Source organism: Daphnia pulicaria, chromosome 7 (assembly GCF_021234035.1).
Source record: "Daphnia pulicaria isolate SC F1-1A chromosome 7, SC_F0-13Bv2, whole genome shotgun sequence".
In the NCBI taxonomy this organism is placed as follows: domain Eukaryota; kingdom Metazoa; phylum Arthropoda; class Branchiopoda; order Diplostraca; family Daphniidae; genus Daphnia; species Daphnia pulicaria.
The window spans coordinates 8,345,407-8,364,313 of record NC_060919.1 but is presented as its reverse complement, the minus strand read 5'-3'; the positions used below and the strand labels follow the sequence as shown (position 1 = coordinate 8,364,313).

The following is an 18,907-nucleotide window of genomic DNA, read 5'->3' as shown; positions in this document are numbered from 1 at the left end:
CTGCTGAATGATTAGGTATAACTCCTATCTGTATTTTATGTAGTTCGAAATCCGTGGAGGCTCGCTTGCCACGTCTCAATCTTCGTCTCAATCCTGAAATTTTCTCCCCCAATCTGTTTTCCCATTGGTTGTTTTTTCTTACAGAAAACTAAAATCTGTAGAATTAGTAAAGGTAGCTTGCCATAAGTGCTATTTCAAGCAGTCTCGAACTGTGTTGTCAAGTCCATTTCCTGGATCTCTTTCTCGAGGTATGAACATATGGTCGTGTGAAAGCGTGTTTTTTTTATATTGAATCAATTCGTTATTATTTAAGTAGTAAGGCGTATTAAAATTTTCACGAGGAAATATGAGCTCTATTAATTAAATGTATTACTCATTCTAGTTATTCTGTTTGACCCTGTCCTCCTCCTCGACGATCCTCGTGCTTCACAATGAGTTCGCAACAGCAACCGGCTCTGCAAGAAAAACAACCCCCTCAATATTTCAAAGGAATTGTGAAATTGGTATTGTCTGGAGATTCTGTGATCATTCGTGGACAGCCAAAAGGAGGTAAATGATGGATTTATTTTCCTGGTTATTTTCTTTCACAAATTTGATGCAATCTGTCATAGTGTGATTTTGTTGTTTTTATACCATGTTTGTTTTCTTTTGTTACAAATATAATTGCTATTATCATCTATAGGACCACCACCTGAGAGGCAACTGAATTTGTCTGGAATTAATGCTCCTAGATCAGGAAGGAGAGCTGGAGGGAGGTTAGTAAATGCATGCCAAAACCTGAATGATGAACTTCTTCTATTCTGTTGATATTTTTAGTGCTGAAGAAACCAAGGATGAACCATTTGCTTGGGAAGCAAGAGAATTTTTACGAAAGAAACTAGTTGGCAAGGAAGTTGTGTTCACTATTGAATACAAGGTTCCGTCATCTGGTCGAGAGTATGGTTTCCTTTATCTTGGAAAAGGTAGCAGTTATTTTACCTAGGGGTTGAAGTGAGGTGAAAGATAACATTGATTGTTCTGCAGATGCTGCTTCTGGAGAAAATGTCATCGAGTCCTTGGTTACTGAAGGCTTGGTTACTGTTCGTCAAGAGGGAATCAGAGGCTCCACAGAGTTAGCCCATTTAGCTGAACTTGAAAGTGCTGCCAAAGCTGCAGGTAAAGGAAAATGGGCTTCCACTGGCTTGCAAGAGCATGTTCGAGATATTAAGTGGGTAGCCGAGAATCCTAGGCAACTTGTTGACAAGTTCAAAGGGAAGCCAGTTCAAGCTGTTGTTGAACATGTTCGAGATGGATCGACAATTCGGGCCTTTTTACTTCCTGACTTCTATCACATCACATTGATGGTTTCTGGAATTAGAGTAAGACTATAAATTTTATGAATCTTAATTTTTGTTATTGATAATTTTTTGTGTTGTTATATCTGTGTATTAAGTGTCCAGGATTCAAGCTAGATTCCGAAGGCAAACCAGACCCAGCCGCAACGGAACCCCTGGCTGAAGAAGCGAAATTCTTTACCGAAACCAGACTTCTTCAGCGAGACGTTCAGATCGTTCTCGAATCAGTTAATAACAACAACTTTGTTGGCAGCGTTATCCATCCGGTAATTGTTTATTAATAAATAACAAAAACATGTTGAATGCAACTTTCGTCTTGTTAGAATGGAAACATCGCCGAACTCTTATTGCGTGATGGGTTTGCCCGTTGCGTTGACTGGTCGATTGCTTTAGTGACGGGAGGCGCAGAAAAGCTTCGTGCTGCTGAAAAAGCAGCTAAGGAGAAGAAGTTGCGTATTTGGAAGGATTACGTGTCTTCAGCCCCACAAGTAGGTTTTCTCACTGTGGTGTGTATCATTCGTTTACTAAATATTGCATTGTAGTTGAGCGCTAAAGAAAAGCAGTTCAATGGCAAAGTTGTTGAAATCGTGAACGCTGATGCCTTTATGGTAAAACTACACGATGGCTCGACTCGAAAGATCTTTTTGGCAAGCATTCGTCCGCCAAGGTTTGTTTGGTTACTTACAAACTCGCGAAGAAATTTGAGTTAATACTCAAATATAATATAATTGAGGAATATACTCGATTTTAGGCTTGAAGAGAAAGGCGAAGAGAAGGGTGAGAAAAAGAAAGGATTCCGACCTCTTTACGATATTCCTTGGTTGTATGAAGCACGTGAATTCCTTCGAAAGAAGCTGATCGATAAACGCGTAGACATCACAGTCGATTACGTACAACCCGCAAGCGCCAACTATCCAGAAAAAACATGCTGTACTGTCCTGATTGGAGGAGCGTAAGTAGTTTTACTTTTTTTTATGTTAAAAAAAATCTCGTCCATCTCTACATGCAAATGATAACACAAATGTCATTGTAGCAATGTTGCCGAAGCACTAGTGTCCAAAGGATATGCCACGGTCATTCGTTACAGGCAAGACGACGATCAGCGATCATCTCGCTATGACGAATTGCTTGCTGCTGAAATGAAGGCTTCTAAGACTTCGAAAGGAGTGCACGATAAGAAAGAAGCTCCGACGCACCGCGTAGCTGATTTATCAGGGGTAAGGTTTATTAGTAGTATTCTTCGTTAGCGCTTGATTTTATGAATTACTTTTGCATAGGATCTTGCCAAATCGAAGCAATTTTTACCATTCTTGCAAAGAGCTGGTCGTTCGGAAGCCGTTGTTGAATTTGTTGCCTCTGGATCTCGTCTTCGGCTGTACATTCCACGTGAGACATGCCTCATCACTTTTCTTCTCGCTGGCATCAGCTGTCCTCGAGGTACTCGTCCCAATCTTAACGGTGCTCCTGGAGTCCAAGATGGTGAACCTTTTGGAGATGCAGCACTCGTCTTTACCAAGGAACATTGCCTACAACGAGAAGTTGAAATCGAGGTTGAAAGCATGGATAAAGGTGGAAATTTCATTGGGTATGTTTCCTTTTAAAAACCATAGTTTGCTTGTAGTTCCTTGTCTAATGCATTGGTTTTTTTATTAGATGGCTCTGGTTAGATAACCAAAATTACTCTGTGAAGTTAGTCGAAGAAGGGCTTGCCAGTGTTCATTTCACGGCTGAGCGTTCAGTGCATTATCGAGCAATGCAGGTAGCCGAAGAGAACGCTAAAGCAAGGAAATTGAAAATTTGGGCGAATTACGTTGAAAAAGAAGTGAAGGCCGTGCCTGAAGAGGAATTCGCAGCTGAAAGAAAAACAAACTACCAAGCTGTTGTTATAACGGAAGTAACTCCAGAACTGCGATTCTATGTTCAAAAAGTGGACCAAGGACAGGCATTGGAACAATTGATGAATCAACTTAGGCAAGAACTCAACACTAACCCTCCCCTTGCAGGCGCTTATGTTCCCAAGAAAGGTGGGTTTTTTACTCCCTATTGAATATTGTAATGTATTATTTCAAATTATAAATTTTTTACCCATCACATAGGTGACATTTGTGCTGCTAAATTCTCTGATGGAGAATGGTACCGTGCTCGCGTAGAGAAAGTTGCTGGAAACCAGGTTTGAAGAAAAAAGAAATCAAACTTTATGTATGGTTTTTAAATTTTATTTGGTCTGAATTTAGGTTCATTTGCTCTACATCGACTACGGAAACCGCGAAATTACCACTGCGGTGAAGTGTGTGAGCATTCCTGCTGTCTATGCGGGACCAGCAGCCTTTGCTCATGAGTACAGTCTGGCATGTACCGCGCTCCCGAAAGACGTAATTTTCTTTCTTGGCATTTTATTTAATTTTTGATTTCTCTCGCGCATTATATTTATGTTTCGGTTTTGATTTATAGCCGGAGGACATTCAAGAAGTTGTAACTGCTTTTGGCGAAGACACCAATGGTCGGCAGTTGTTGTTGAACGTGGAATACAAAGGAGCTAACGGGGACTGTGTAAGTGAAAATAATAACGTCTATGTTAATGTAATAATTCAAAATTGTGTGGTCGACAGGTCACTTTGCTTACCAACGAAACAGATGCTTCTCAACGCAAAGACATAGCTCGTGAGCTTATCTCTGATGGATTACTGTGCGCCGAACCGCGACGTGAAAAGCGACTCCTTAAATTGGTGAGAAATTGATTTATTATTCTATCAACAACCTTCACTATTGATTTTGTTTTTGTCATTTTCAGGTGAACGATTACATTGCGGCTCAAGACGCTGCTAAGAAACGTCACTTGAACATTTGGCGATATGGTGACATCACTGAAGATGATGCCAACGAATTTGGTTTGGGGAAACGCAAAATCTAAATCAGTGTGTTTCACATTTCCCAACCTCATTCCACTTGATTGGCGAAGGGAATAATTGTTTGAAATTTCTTGCTGATTTTATTCAGTAAAAAAATATCAAATTTATCTACTATCATTTTCTGCTATTGTTTTGATTTTTTTTCCTCAAAAATGCATTTATTATTATTTTTTTTTTTCCTGGTCAAGCATATCACGCTCGGAAGGTTTTTTATTACCTACCGTGACATTTTGTAAGACATGCTGGGGCAGCCCTCCCTACTTTGTTGGGAATTAAAGGTTTGTTATTACAGATCAAATTTGTTAGTAGGGGTTGTGGTGCGTCAATGAAATAAACGCGAAATTAATTTCGTCTTAATTTTATTTTTTGAATATACAAGCAACAGTTTTATTTTTATTCATTTAACTGCTCTTATCTATTCCATAGCTTGATGTAAATAGCCCGTTTTAATTGTTTTGATTGAATTTACTAACGTTACAGGTTCACTTTTGGATTTCTTCTAAAAGTAGGACATTTACCAGGAAACGTTGGAGATTTTGTCTCCAATGGAAACCAATGAATAAACAAGAAAAAGATAACAAAACTTTATTCTTTCACGGGGGGGCAAATAACAACACAATCGTGAGAAAAGTGAAAAAAAAAATCACACATGAGCGTACACTTGTGGGAATGTACACCCAGACATTTAATATAGAATAACGCTTTTGACGACAAATGGTGGGTGACGTTTCTACCGCTTATCTCTCGAGTTAAAAAAAGCTTCTCCCGTGCGTTTCTCTCATAGTTCTATTTAACTAATCCCATCGTAGATCACTGCCGCGACGTGTACTGATGTGACAGCATTATTTTTTTTTTCAACAAAAGTGTAGCAAATGCCGAGTAATTTGGTTTATGAAATCCTTAAGGAAAAAAAAAGGAAAAAAAAACAAAAGAGTAACCGACACATTGGACTATCTAACGACAACGAAGGTGTCAGACTGAAACACGAAAACACCGGAGCGGTCTAAAAAAAATTAATCTTTGTTAAGCCTCGCAATTCAGCACAAATGAAATACTTGTTGATCTAACACCATCGTCTTAGATTATATGAGCGATGAAGCTTCACGTACCTGTTTCATGATTTTTTTTTTATTATCGTTTGTGTCTACCAGCTGAATTATATGGCTCGCAGTGCGTTGAGCAATAGACCTCACTGCATATGTGCACATTTTCGGTATTTTTTTTAGTAGAACTGGTATGATATAATAGATTCAATTTCGTACAGCTAATATAGTTACTTCCCAAATTGTTTCTAACAGTTGACCATTGAATTTTTCCCGTAGCAGTGATTCTGCTTGAGCAAAACGATGGGAATTAGGGCTTATGTACATAAAATAAAGGGTTTTAAAATGCGATTTTTTGCTAAATAGAAACAAAATACGATATTTGCACTTAACCGTTTGCCGAGCCAGAGGTTTTTTCAGCACAGACAATAGGCCTAGAGGGACGAAGAGAAATAGAATCTGGCAGCCGACAGTGGGAATATCAGTTTGACCGGAACTCAAACTCGACAGCATAACATCAACACACACGACCGTTACAATAAAAGAACGAAACGATTCTTTTTTCTTCCTCAAAGTGTTTCATAGTCTGCATGCAATTCACAGGTCTGCTTCTACTGATCGGGAGCAGAACGGAAATGAAAGAAATTTTGAACCAAATCGGTTAAAAAAGTGAGCGAATTGCGAGACGAAATCAATGGTAAGATAGCACCATCCCTCACTACGAGCCGTCATCGATACACAGAAACCCCCTCCCCTCCCCCCTGCAGCCACCGCTTTATCGTGCGATTTAACTAACCCGAGATCAATGCAACAACACATCAACAGCATGAGTGGAAATCGAGAGACGTTGGTGAGAGGAACACCAGGCAATGCTTTTTTTCTTTTAATGTGTGGATTCCATGACAACACCGTCATACCCAATCGACCTTCAAACGACACGTTGCTGAAACTGGACATTTCAAAAGCAAACGGCCGAATTTTAGCTGTTGACGAGACTTCAAACTCTGTCGAAACCAACGAATGAACACGATTTTCCCCCGTATAAATGATACGTATGAATTAAAACAGCTTATTAGAAGTCAACAGTCTCCTGGACTTCGTTGGCATCATACCGTAGTCAGAGTGAATCTTTTTCATCTAAATGCCGTTCACTGGCTATTTGTTTCTAGTGAAATCCATTACAAATCACGGACTACTAGTTCCAGTGTTCACTTTCAATTCACCTAGGAAATAGGAAGACGAAAAAATATACATATTAAAAGACAAATTACAAAATAATGACATCTATAACAAATACTGTAATACCAGGAAAATAATGTTGGTCCGTTCCGGCGATCTCCGACTGTTTGTACAAATGCTTGTCCGAGTCCAAGTAGGACAATATTAAATTCTCCTTTCGATTTTTGGGGGACATCTTCTGAGGCCAAATGATGTATCCGTTGAGATAGTTGTTTCTATTCGATTCGTTGGGTGAGCTACGTTCCGGAATAGAGATTTTCAGAACTTCCTCTGGATGTTGTTGGTAGGGAACTTGAACAACCGAACAGGAGGACGGCGGATTCAGCGTAGAGCGAATTGAATCTACATTATCACTTGGTGATGACTGAAGTGAATGAGCTTGCACATTATTCACAGGTGTCAAGGGCTGCTGATGACTGAGTGATTCGTTATGCTGGATGACGACGCTCTGACTATTAGGAGCCGATTCCCATTGATGATCAATTGAAACCACCAGCGATCCCGGTGCGCCAATACAATCGACTGGATCCACTTCTGGAGATCTGTTGAAATGAGCGATTATTTCAAAGGTTGGCAATGGCATATGAGACCAGTCTTTAAATTAAACAGTATGTACATATTCGGGATTTCTATTTTTACAAAAAATAAATCAAAAAATAAATCAAAAAATTCGTCGACTCCCCCTATCAGTCCGTTATTTTATTATTTTATCTAGAAGGCTCTGCTTACTTGCTGACTTCTTGAATGTTGACGACGCCGTTAGATGTCGTCGTGATCGATGACACTTCTGTTGGTCGCCATGGGAAAGGTATGGGTGCAAATGGGTATGGGACAGCAACTAAATTAGGAATTTCCGTGTGAGATGATACAATCGAATGAGGAGTGACAGACTGGCAACGCTCTTCAAAAGTAGACGAGGCCGTTGACGATCCCGATGGAGAGTACTGAAGTTCAGAGGCGGGTGAAATACACAAACTGGACTGTCCATTGGGCATGAGACCGGATCTCGAAAGACCAGAGACCCTAGCCCCGTTCGCAAGGCAGCCATTAGACGGCGCGGAAGGCGCTTTGCCCAAGGATGCCCGAACACAGCGAGAAAGTGGTTCTTGAGTAGAAGCTGCTGCAACCGGTTCGATCTGCTCAACAAATAATGGTCGAGTCAAAGCTTGTTGAATTGATAATTTTGTTTTTTGTTTCTCTTGCGAGACTCACCGCATTGGTTGGTGATGACGTGATCGCCGGTGTAACATTTCCTATGTTAAGTTTATCCAGCATGGCTCTCATTTCCTGCATCTCCTTCATACCTTGTTCTTCGCTGTAGGGAAAAAATAAATAATTCAAAAGTCAACCTCACCCATCAATAATAAGCCCCATAACAATCGACAACAATGTCACAACACACATACTCGATGAGTGAGTTGATGCAGAAGAAGCTGATAATTTCTTTGGTGTTCTCATCGTACTGGATGAAACCCCGCGATCGGAGGAAGATCAAACGACCCGTACTGGTTTTGAGCCGATAGGTCACCATTCCCTCGCTTCGATCCAACACTGGACAAAACAAAAGACGTATCGTCAAATTATAAGGTTCCACATACGACTCCTGAAGGAAATTGAGAGCGAGTGGGACTTACTCAGCTTTTGAGCTTTGAGAGTGTACTCCAAATCTTCTTTGAAAACATAATCATAGGCAGACATGCCCGTCACCTCGCCGCTCAGGTATCCGGCAATGACGGCGATGCGGTGATCCGTTTGGATAATGGTGCCAGTGGTTGTGTGCTGAGTAACATATTCGTCCTGAACAGCTTGCATGATGGTCAAGGGAGGTAATGTGTTGGGGGTTTGAAGAATGCGCACCAAGCCGATAAAAAGAGGCTCGCTGTAGTCGTTGTGTTGTTGAATAGTTGCCACAGATCTATCACTACCTGAAACGGAAAAAAAACAAAAAACAAACCAAATGATTAATATGCACTTGAGCCTTTTAGACATCATAGCCATTATTATTGATGCTTTGTTTTCTCACTTTTGTCAGCCCATTCGCGTCTTCGACGGGGACCTCGGAAAGTGCCCGAGACGCTGACACGCTCGTAGACGGTCGGCTCGCCCCGACTCAGCTGTCGTCCGGCCAGATGACATTCGAACGAGTAGACTTGGCCATCTAGAGAATCTGAAGCATCCGGATTGGCAGCCACTGCAATTGACAATAACCAAGAAATGAAATAAAAGACACAACACAACAACACAAGGCAAGCCAAAAATGAAAGTTCAATGAAATTCGATGACATTAGCAAAAAGATATTGCCGATAAACTCTGAAAAAAGCAATCGCAAGAATGTGGAAACTATACGACGATATCATTTCCGTAATGCAATCATGAACTGGTATAATGAAGTTTAGCCAACTTCCGATTCTACAAGACTCGTTGACACAAGTTACCTTGTTTGGCGAAATCACTTAACCGCTTTTCGATTGCTTCTTGGTCTGCCTGGTGAACAAAACAGGACAACTGGTAGCCCATCATATCAACCTAAATGGCAAAAAAAGAAAAGAATAAGGAAGGTCAGGGTGAAAATAAAAATAAATAATATCTTTCACATTAAATTGGGTTTTCAAAGAATGCGAAAATCATGAAAGGGCTCTTGAATGCCTTGTCCTTCAGCCTCCTACATTCTATGAGAAATATTCCCAAATTACGATTCCTTTGTTTCAATTTTCAACCACTCATTGATCTGGCACTCGTCGTTTTCAATTTGGGCTTTTAGACTACAAGGTGCATGAGCGATGACGACTGATTAGCTCCAACAAGGTCAATGTTAACCACTGTAACATTGAACAGGTCGTGCCAATGCAGTTGGGATTTATAGTTGAAATAACAATCAAATACGTTTCTATTTTTTGTTTGTTATTTTCAAGCTCAAGCTTGTTATTATTTAACAAATAGCCAGAACAAAAGACACTGTTAGCTTGAGGTAGTTTACCTGCGCATGACCGAGCAATTTCTCCACTCGATCCGTCACGTAGATGATCTTTCCAGAACAGCAAGAAACGACGAGCAAGAAGGAATCCAATTTCTGCATGAAAAGCAAACAAAAACGGCATTAAAACGTAGAACATACTTTTTTAAAAAATAGTTATGTCAGCGACGGTGTAGATTTTTTAACTGACTATTTAGAATTTGAGCAAATGTCTCGTTTTTGCCATACAAGACAAAAAATCAATCGTCTGATTTCCGAGGGCTGAAACAAAAAAAAAAAAATAAAATACTGGCCAGCACGTATCTGGTTTCCACCATCGTATGAGATAAATCCCTATTTCGTTGTCGATGCTTAGTGCCGGCCTAGGTATTCGCCTGACAACCAACTTGAAGCCAACGCTCTATCTATTATGCATTCGCCTCCGTTTAGAGAGAGCCATACGAGCGTCTCCGTTATGTAACGCAGCTTTACGTTAACCTGCAGTTGTATTCAAATAAGTAGCTGGAAAAGAGAAAAACAACAGGGGAGGTGTACAAGCAAGTTCACCAAGAGTTTCTCTTTTAATCTCTCTAGCGTAACTCGAAATGGAGGTTCGGTTCCCCTACAAGATTTCCTGCCCACAAGTGTCGCCTGACTGAGAAAGGAAAATTCTTTCGACTCATTGCCAAAAACTAAAGCGAGGGGGCTACCTTTTTCCATGGACATTTAAAAATAGGCAATCGACCGGTCTGCGTGTAGTCTTGGCTGCAGGGCTAAGGAAACCAAGAAAACAAATTTTCGTTTCCCCCCTCTGAAAAGTCGTAAAAAATCCTCCCCTATTGGAATCTCTCTCTCATAGTATAAATATATACTGTACCCATACAGTATATATAGGAAAAAAGAAGAAGAAAAAAACTTGAGGCTTTACGGTCAACTGGCCGCAACAGGCTGGAAGCAAATGCCTGTAGGCCTTGGTATTTTCTGTTCTTTCTTATTTTTCTTATTTCTTTTTGTTTCTTTTCTTTCTTTTTCCCAAGCTCCTTGTCTCAAAAGTCGTGTGCAAGACAACGGAACGAGTCGATCGAGCGAGCAGAGAGTACCACCCCTGGACCAAAGTCCGTTTTCCTTATACTGGAAAAACAAACCCATCATTAGGAATGACAGTGGGCTCGACCTCATTACGATAGCAGGGAAAACGTAGATTACATTCGAAACCAGTTTAGGACCCAAGAAAATCCGACTCACCTCCAAGATTGTATGACCAGCAAGAGCGTTCCATCGGTTGTATGGTTTGACCCGTAAATCCACATCTGTGACGTCGAAAAAAAAGGCGAAAGTTAGAGAGAAAGCAACAAAATAATCCCGACAGTTGATTATTCAGAATGCAAACATTCTGTGCACGAGCCGAAAATTGGACAAAACACACGTTTTGACTACTCTCGGTTCTTTTATCATTTGGCAGAGCAATCGGCTGTTTCGCCTTGCACAACGTAGAAGAGGAGGAGGGCCTTTTTCACTTGCCAATTTCGTGACATTCAGTGAAAAGCCAAAAGAAAGAAAAAACGAAACGCATTTTTTGGCCACAAGATGGGCGCATTCCAGACCCAACAGACTGATGACAATATTGGCTTGAGAGCGACACTGGAGCGAAGAAGAATTCGTTCACGACGAGTTGGGAGCGAGCAGTGCAAGAGAATCAAATCAAATCTTACTCTGATGTATTCGTAAGAAATTGGCCGAGAGACGGAGCGTGCTGGTCTTGTCCAGTTTCCTAGGGGCGGCCGCCGCTGACGGCACCAGACTATAAAGCTCCGAGATGTAGGCATTGAGCTTGTCACGCCGCTGCTTTTCCGCCCGATTCCGCATCTCCCGGCTCGAACTGCGTATAAATAAAAGAGCAACACCATTAAAAAATAATCGGTCTCACTCAATGAGCACAAGTCCTTGCCAACCAACGAGGAAATGAAAAAGAAAAAAAGAAAAAAACAAGGTCTCTCTCACTCTATATACATCGAAATCAAATAATAAAAACAAGAATTAACCAACGGCACACACAGCCCCCTTAAAATTAGTTGTGATTACCTGAAATTACCCCAATTTCTCAACAACAAAAAACACGAGGAAGTCTAAGGCCGGAATGAATGTAGATTTGCTTGGTTTGTGTATTCATCATCCACAGCGGAAGTCCCGCCACAGGAGGGGGTCTTTGCCCTACATACGTAACTATTACTCGGTGTAGGGCCCGCCAGAGTCCGCCGATTTCGGAACGTGGGAGGAAAAGAGACTCGACCCGCCAACATTCTGCGGCATACAAAATCAACGAGACAATTGGGAGCGCAAATTAAATGCAGACATTGATCGTCCATTGCCAACTGAATTGGGTGGATCGCATAGCAACCAGCCGGTTTATTTTTCGAAAAAAAAAAAATAAAACTTTGAAAAATGGGCTATCTTGATTTTGTTGACTTCTTTCAAACTTTCATTTCTTATCAGACAATAAGATAATTCCCATGCAGTCACGGACTGGCGTAAACACAAACACCAAAGTGGTTGTCCTGTACTGTCAACATATGAAACACGCCGGACACACTGTAAACCGCACAACGTTATCCAATCCTCGTAACAGTCGTGATAGAATAGGAAAAACGGCCGCGTAACCTCACGGAAAAACAAAGTCATCGTCCGCCCACTTATCGCTTACCTCATTCCTGTTACAACTCGAAATAGCTCTTACCGGGGTCTCGCTTATGCCGCCCATAGAAAAACAAAACAACAAAAAATATACCATTACGAATTTCCTACGGGCGAAAAACATGAAAAACATATCGCGCGGTCTGTGTAATGAGGCACCGTGCCAAAAAATGTGCCACCATTGGCAAAGAAAGAAGAGACGGAATAACCTAATGGTCTACGGTGAAATAGCTCGAGGGCAACTACAATCGATATCGGAAGAAAACGGATCCCCAGGATCGATAGCCACCCAATCTCTCGGTGAATGTTGGGAGGGTTCAACTCTTAGCAACGTCCATCCATCAGAGACTTAAGCTGCTGTTGCTGCTGCTGGGCTGGCTGTGGCGACGGCTTCACTTTGTTTCAAAACGCACTTGGCTCCTACAAACAAATCAATATCCAGCATTTCCATCGAGTACAAACGGGGGAGCCAGGTATACATAAAGACTCTTTATTAGCGATGGCAACATTGCATTGCATTTTCATTTTGGCTTCACATAACTGGCCGGTTAATCAAATCTCGATTCTCCGTAGTCAACTTGAACAAGAAGATGCTTATGCGAAACGTTGCATTAGGCTCTTTGACGTAACTCGATGACGTCACAGGTAGAATATTGATCCGGAAAAGCAAAGCCAGAAAAGGCGACCCACACACATTTTCTCTCTGCGTGTGCGGGAAGGAAGCTAGAAGCAAAAGAGAGAGAGAGAGGAGAGGGAGAGAGAGAGAGAGAGAGAGAAGCCCAATAAACAAGGGAAGCAATCATTTACTCATCGTCACACTAGAGTTTCCTTTTTGCTGACGCAAGTCCTACTACTCGAAAGAAAAGTTTGAACTTTGGATCCTAAGAGTCTCCAGTTCCATTTCTTAACATTTTGTTGTCAAATTACAAGAGACGCACAGACAGAGAGACAGAGAGAGAGAGAGAGAGAGAAACAAGTAAGTGCCGGTTGTGCGAGGAAAGTACCGGCCATGTCATTTGGCATGTCAGACTTCTTATCGAAAGGATTAAGTAAATATCGACAGTAGCAAACATCCACGTGATGGTAAACGAACGGATCATTCTAAACAATGAAACGGGATTACGTGCGTCAGTCAGTCAGTCTCTCTGCGTGTGTGTGTGTGTGTTGCAGCGATTCTTTTTGGCACAACGAGGAAGTTGTCAATCGGACTCACGCGCACATTGGCTTCCATTACGTCACACGCAGTGCGCCGTAGCCATGCACAAAGTAGCCTCCCCCCCACCGATTTTTCCGACAAAATGGAGCCGAGAGGAACCTAGTGGCAGAATGCCATCAAGCTTTTGTTTATTTTCAGTTCGCCTCTCTGTCATGTTTCCCTCGACCGATATAGACCACCGTCAAATAAAACAACAACAACCAACTTTTAAAGTTGTTGTACGCACAGGAATTCCCCAATCTGCGTGATATTAACTGTAGTTTAGCTGTATTCCTATTTTTCCCTCTTATTTTAATCTTCACGTGATACAAACGACCTATCCCATCTGCGGTGCGGTGATATAATTTCGTCTTATCCAAGAGCCTGGCAGGGCAAGTCATACGATTCACACGTAACAATCGACTGAATAAGTCACAAACAAAAAAAGCTGGGTTATAAAGTCTATCGAACAAAAAAAAACAGCTATGCTGTAATCGAGGAGAAAAGGCATCATCATCAAATATAATAAAGCTTTGATAGCACGAAACATTCCACCCCGAAATGTTGGTAGGCAGATAGAGAGAGAGAGAGAGAGAAGGAGGGAGAAAGTGGCGTTCAAGGACGAAACCACGGCCTCCCCTTCGTCAATTATTCCCCTCCGCCTCAGGGTCGTCCTCTTTTCTCTCTCTTTCTCTCTTTCTACTATGCACCACCAATGTGTGTGTGTGTTACTCAGCTCTACTTTGACGTTTCTTCAACCGTGAATCTAGTGGGGCTACAAAGGTTACGACTTGTTATGTCACTGGAAAAATTCTTCCGTCTCTCTCTCTCTCTTTCTTGCTTTTGTTTTCTTTTTTCACACGGGAGAAAAACCAAGGAGATTATTCCGTGCGTTTGAGATGCTGTTTAGTAGCTACGTGCTTTAAGAGCCGCTGCTGACAACAAAATACTTAACATCCTTACGACAGAAATATAGGCTGCTGCCAAATCTTGGTTGGAGACAACCATAGTACAAACAGAAAAGATGAAAAATCATGATAAGGCTGGTAATTAGGTTTGATTTTACCTTGGTAATGTTTCACTCATTTTGTTAAATTCTCAGTACGTTTCCAATCGTTTTGTCACTAAAGATGCTTTCCGTAAGGCCACAATCGATGGCACGTAATAATGACCTAATCATGTCCGTCACGAGGTCAGGTTTGCTGCAACGTTGTGGCCTCCATCACATTTCCACATTATGTAACGGCATGTACACACACTCGTTGAGGTATGCCCAAAGTTTACACCGTCGAATTTGGTGATTTTCTACAAGACGAAGTCTAGGCGACTGGGGGGGAAAAAAACTGGCAAAGAAGAAGGCGAACTGACGGCACGACCACGCACACAGAAAAACAGACTACTCGACCATTAGAGGCGTTGTTGCTACTGCTGCTTTTTTCACAAGGTTTGACACTGCGCCATCTTTGATTGTAATTCAAAGCCAGCGACTAATATTTTCTCTGCTTTCCCTGTGAACGGGGTGAAACACTGAATCAGTTTCTCGAAACAAAACCAACACTGGAATTATGTCGACACTGCAAACAGAACGTGCAGCCCGTTCTTTCGACGCACAACTCTCGAACGTTTGTGACCTTGTGAAGATTGGTCTTGGACATGAGCCAGCAGAGAGGCAGACTGCGTTACTCTCCAATACTCATACCGCCTCTGACGGGTAAATCTGGCAACTTTCTATAACAACACCACCTGGCGAGTGACAAAAGAGTCAGATTGCTCGATTTATCATTTAAGACCAACCAATTTTTTTTTTAAAGAGATGAATCGAAAAGACTTCGCAACCGACTAAATTAATAATAATATCTAAATCGAAATTCTTATCGATTGTGATTAAAAATTAAGGGATGTTAGCGCCTTTCAAGGAATAGTAGCCTCACATTTTTAGATTGCTTAGGGGAAAAAGTTAGCTAGGGGAGTTAATTTGATTATTCGTAAAACGGAGAAAAGGTTAGAGCTTCAGTCATAAATGAGAATTGTATCTATGAATTATCTGATATATTTTATGAGTTAGTAGATTAGAAGTTATGGTGGTACTTACTACTCAGGCAAGTTAGTATAGTATTTGGTAATTCTTTTCATTGATTAGGTTAGGTTACCACCACTACCTTTTCGGGGTGCATTTCTTTTACCTTTTTCATTTTTTAAAAATTTCATTATCATTTTTTTTTTAACTTTTCACAATCCGTATGTTTTCTTAATGCGTTATCTTTATAAAGTTGTGTTCCATTAAATCAGTCTTCTTTTCAATGAATAAAAAGTCTCACGAGGCGGACACCGTGACCTTCACTACATTTTGTAGCACCACACATAGTCACAACTCACAAGTTAAGCTATCCAATTTACAACGACTTAAATATATTTTACAATTTTAAATTATATGTGATCTGATGTGTTATTGCCGGGGTTAACCATTAAGCTTGTTTTCTGGTTGAGATTGAAATAGCGATGCTGTGATGTATATGTCTGGTGAAGAGCGGACACAGCCGTTTATGAACGACTTGTTATGTCCTATCTTCGTAGGGAGGCCTATTTAGCATCTGATATGCTGTTTAAATTCGAGATAAACAACCAAGTTTATGAAATACTAGAACTTATTCTGAATTAACGGAATCTCGAGTGCCCCCCCCCCCCCCAAAAAAAAAAAAATAATAAAAAAATAATTAAATCAAAAAATCAACGTTGGTTCGAAATTAGAAACACTTGGGGGACGACTGATTTTTCTTGATTCCACATTGTTCCTAAATTGACGCGTTGTGCTTCAGCGTTGTTGGCTTCTGCCCCACATACGACATAGCCCATAATTTCTCTTAAATATGTTGCGCTTGTTTTTCTTTCCTGGTACGACTACAAATCCAGCCTTCTCCAATACCAATCAGGGAAACAAATTCCCATTGGAAACAAGACGACGGACCAGCAGGGACCAGTAAATATCACTTGGGCAACGCCAACAAAGCAAGAGGAGCTAGGCTCTCTCTCTCTTTCCTACACTTGCAGTGTATAGGCTTCGTTGAAACCTTAAGAAATCTATCGTTCTTATTTCCTATCGTCGTTCTCCTTCCCCCTTCGATTAGAGAGAAAACCGAGCGAGGGCGACATGTGAGACGGCTATTTGGTGAAATTCTGAGCAGCGAGCAGGGAATTTTTTCTACTCAAAGTCAAGGACAAGCTCCATCTCGCTTTGTTTGGGAAAATTCAGTACAGTAATCGAAAGAGCAAAGGAACGCGTACTTAAACACATTTACTTCTTGATTTTTTTTTTTTTTTTTTTTTTTTTAGTCAAATTATTTATTGACTTATTTTTCTTTGAGTTCCAAACAGACAGAAATCAAGAGCGTTGTTATGGTTTTCGGTACAGATTCTTCGGATGATAATTCAATTCTTCATCCGGTCAGTAGGATTGAAACCGAAGCGGCTCTTTCGCTTTGGGGTAGAGAGAAACTAGGATTCCATCCTTGTCGCCCGAAGGAGTGATTGATTCATAGTGTATTCAGCTGGCCGGGCGATAGGGGCGCCATTCACTGGCCATACAATAGCAATAAGAAAAGAACCACAAAGTCTACTCCGCTATGAAACTCGCAGCAGTGTGAAGTAGCCCTTAAGTGCTCTATATAACATGAATCAATCTTGCCTTTGTCTTTTCATTATTTGTTGTGAAAATCTAGAATTTTATTCGCCGAACAAATGGCTGCGCTAATTTTTCGGCTTTATCAGCGAGCTGCGTATATTAACGACTGCGATAACTATAATGGTCACAAACAGTCGTCAAGTAAGATTTTGTCCAATGAAATGAGGGATGGCGCAATAACCTTCCTCAGACCTTCCTTGTCGTCCATGTTTTCAGAAAAAAAATTCCCAACTGAACTAGGACAGCTGGTCCAGCACGTATCGTAGAGAACAGAAGACGGTATACTATAACATGACCGCGATCAAATATGAACGATAACCGAGCAACATTACATACTAACTTGACAACATATTCAAGGAAACTTTCAGGCCAGATGAAATGATACCAAATAGACAGCTCCGGCATCACAAAGTAACAACCAATGCGTACAAACTTATCAAGACCACAGCAACAGTAATCCTGTTACTTAATGATTATGTTTTTTAAGAATTATCGAAATTTTGGGTTCTCCGGCTGCTTGGTTATTTCCATTTTATAACCATACAATCTCATATTCTGACCGCATCTAGACCCCTTTCATCAGCATGCTGACTTGTTTAGTGAAATCTGTAGATAAATGAGTAGCTAATAATCTCATTGATGAGTGTTACAACACTTTAATAGGCAAGCTTAGTGTCATCCTCGCCCATCTTTATTTTACTTTTAAAGGTGCACCTTGATATATCCATCACATTAGGCTTGCTTTTAGGTTATTGCGGTATTTTTATTTTGGCATTTTTTTTTTCAAGATCTTTTTTTCAGTTCTTCATTGGAAAGACCAAGTGTTTTCCCTTCCAATCTTTCTTTTATATCCTTTTTTCCCGATCAGTCAGTTATACTTATTATAACTGCTTGTAACTGCTCGCAGCTCTTTTACAAAGGTTTTTGATTTCGAGCATTTGAAACTGGTATTTTTTGTTCTTTCCCCCGTGATGCTATAGGCTCTTTTAGCTGGGCAAGTAAGCCACATTCGATTGAAAGTGCATAGATGTACAGAAAAACAGATGTGGTAGAAATTTAAATAAAAGAAATTTCTATCGAATAAATACTTTATTTGTGAAGTCTTTCCATCCGGTCTTCTGTAGTAATAAGTTTTTTGCATCATACATTATTTTTGTTCTACATCTTGGGGATCTCTTTCAGACACAGAGTTCAGTTATCTTTTATTAGCCTAGATTCCGTCCCACATAAAATTATTAATATCCTCGTGAGTCGTGACGCATTCTTGTCTTTGTATGTTTTCCTTTACCGGTAAAAGACAGAAGATAACGTGAATATTGACAGGCTCACCAGGCTGGCCTTTTTTGTCTAACAAGTCTAAACTCTTGCTTGTCGGATTCGTACATTTTAAATAGGCCTAGAAAAAAAAAATAAGGAAATATTTAAGTTAAGCTGTGATTTGGATTCATTCTTAGCAGGTGTTTTAAATTTTCCATACTTTTTTTTAAAGATTTGTGAAATCTAAAGAAAAAAAAATGATTCGATTCGATGACTTCAAGTCCTCCTTTTGTCCAAGTTCTTACCTTAATCATTGAGTAAATATGCAATCTATTTGACTGTTTACTGTTATGAACACAAGCTAGATTTTTTCTTTGCTTAAAAAATATATTTTTATTTAAAAAAACAGAACCTTCGAATTTGTAAAAATGTTAAAGTAAATTGGCGATTTAAAAAAAAACTAACATTTACGAAAATTAAAATAAAGTCCTATTCTAATAAATTCGGATCTTCATTATATTTTCAAATAGATTTAGACCATCATGTTTTTCGCGGAATTTGAATTTGGCCGAACCTAAATAAGTTAAGTAAGAAATAAAATCAAAT

The 18,907-nt window shown here is 40.4% G+C and overlaps 2 protein-coding genes across 2 annotated transcripts; one reads left to right on the top strand and one right to left on the bottom strand.

Moving 5' to 3' along the window:
• Positions 1–107: 107 nt before the first annotated feature.
• LOC124351063 (staphylococcal nuclease domain-containing protein 1-like) lies at positions 108–4,360 on the top strand. Its single transcript, XM_046801828.1, has 17 exons — positions 108–248; positions 383–549; positions 683–755; positions 817–962; positions 1,024–1,358; positions 1,433–1,600; positions 1,658–1,822; positions 1,877–2,001; positions 2,086–2,286; positions 2,368–2,551; positions 2,612–2,919; positions 2,988–3,358; positions 3,431–3,504; positions 3,569–3,706; positions 3,786–3,884; positions 3,944–4,060; positions 4,126–4,360. Exons 2-17 carry the CDS (start codon positions 432–434, stop codon positions 4,243–4,245), a joined length of 2,742 nt encoding a protein of 913 aa, XP_046657784.1. The 5' UTR covers positions 108–248; positions 383–431; the 3' UTR covers positions 4,246–4,360.
• Positions 4,361–4,814: 454 nt separating this feature from the next.
• LOC124351128 (neuronal PAS domain-containing protein 2-like) lies at positions 4,815–15,048 on the bottom strand. The gene is made up of 12 exons (XM_046801888.1): positions 14,432–15,048; positions 11,192–11,358; positions 10,725–10,789; positions 9,504–9,596; positions 8,962–9,052; positions 8,549–8,716; positions 8,160–8,450; positions 7,932–8,076; positions 7,738–7,840; positions 7,255–7,661; positions 6,592–7,067; positions 4,815–6,509 (listed from the first exon to the last, which is right to left on the bottom strand). The coding sequence occupies exons 1-12, from the start codon at positions 14,449–14,451 to the stop codon at positions 6,472–6,474; spliced, it is 2,064 nt and encodes a 687-aa protein (XP_046657844.1). The 5' UTR covers positions 14,452–15,048; the 3' UTR covers positions 4,815–6,471.
• Positions 15,049–18,907: the final 3,859 nt, after the last annotated feature.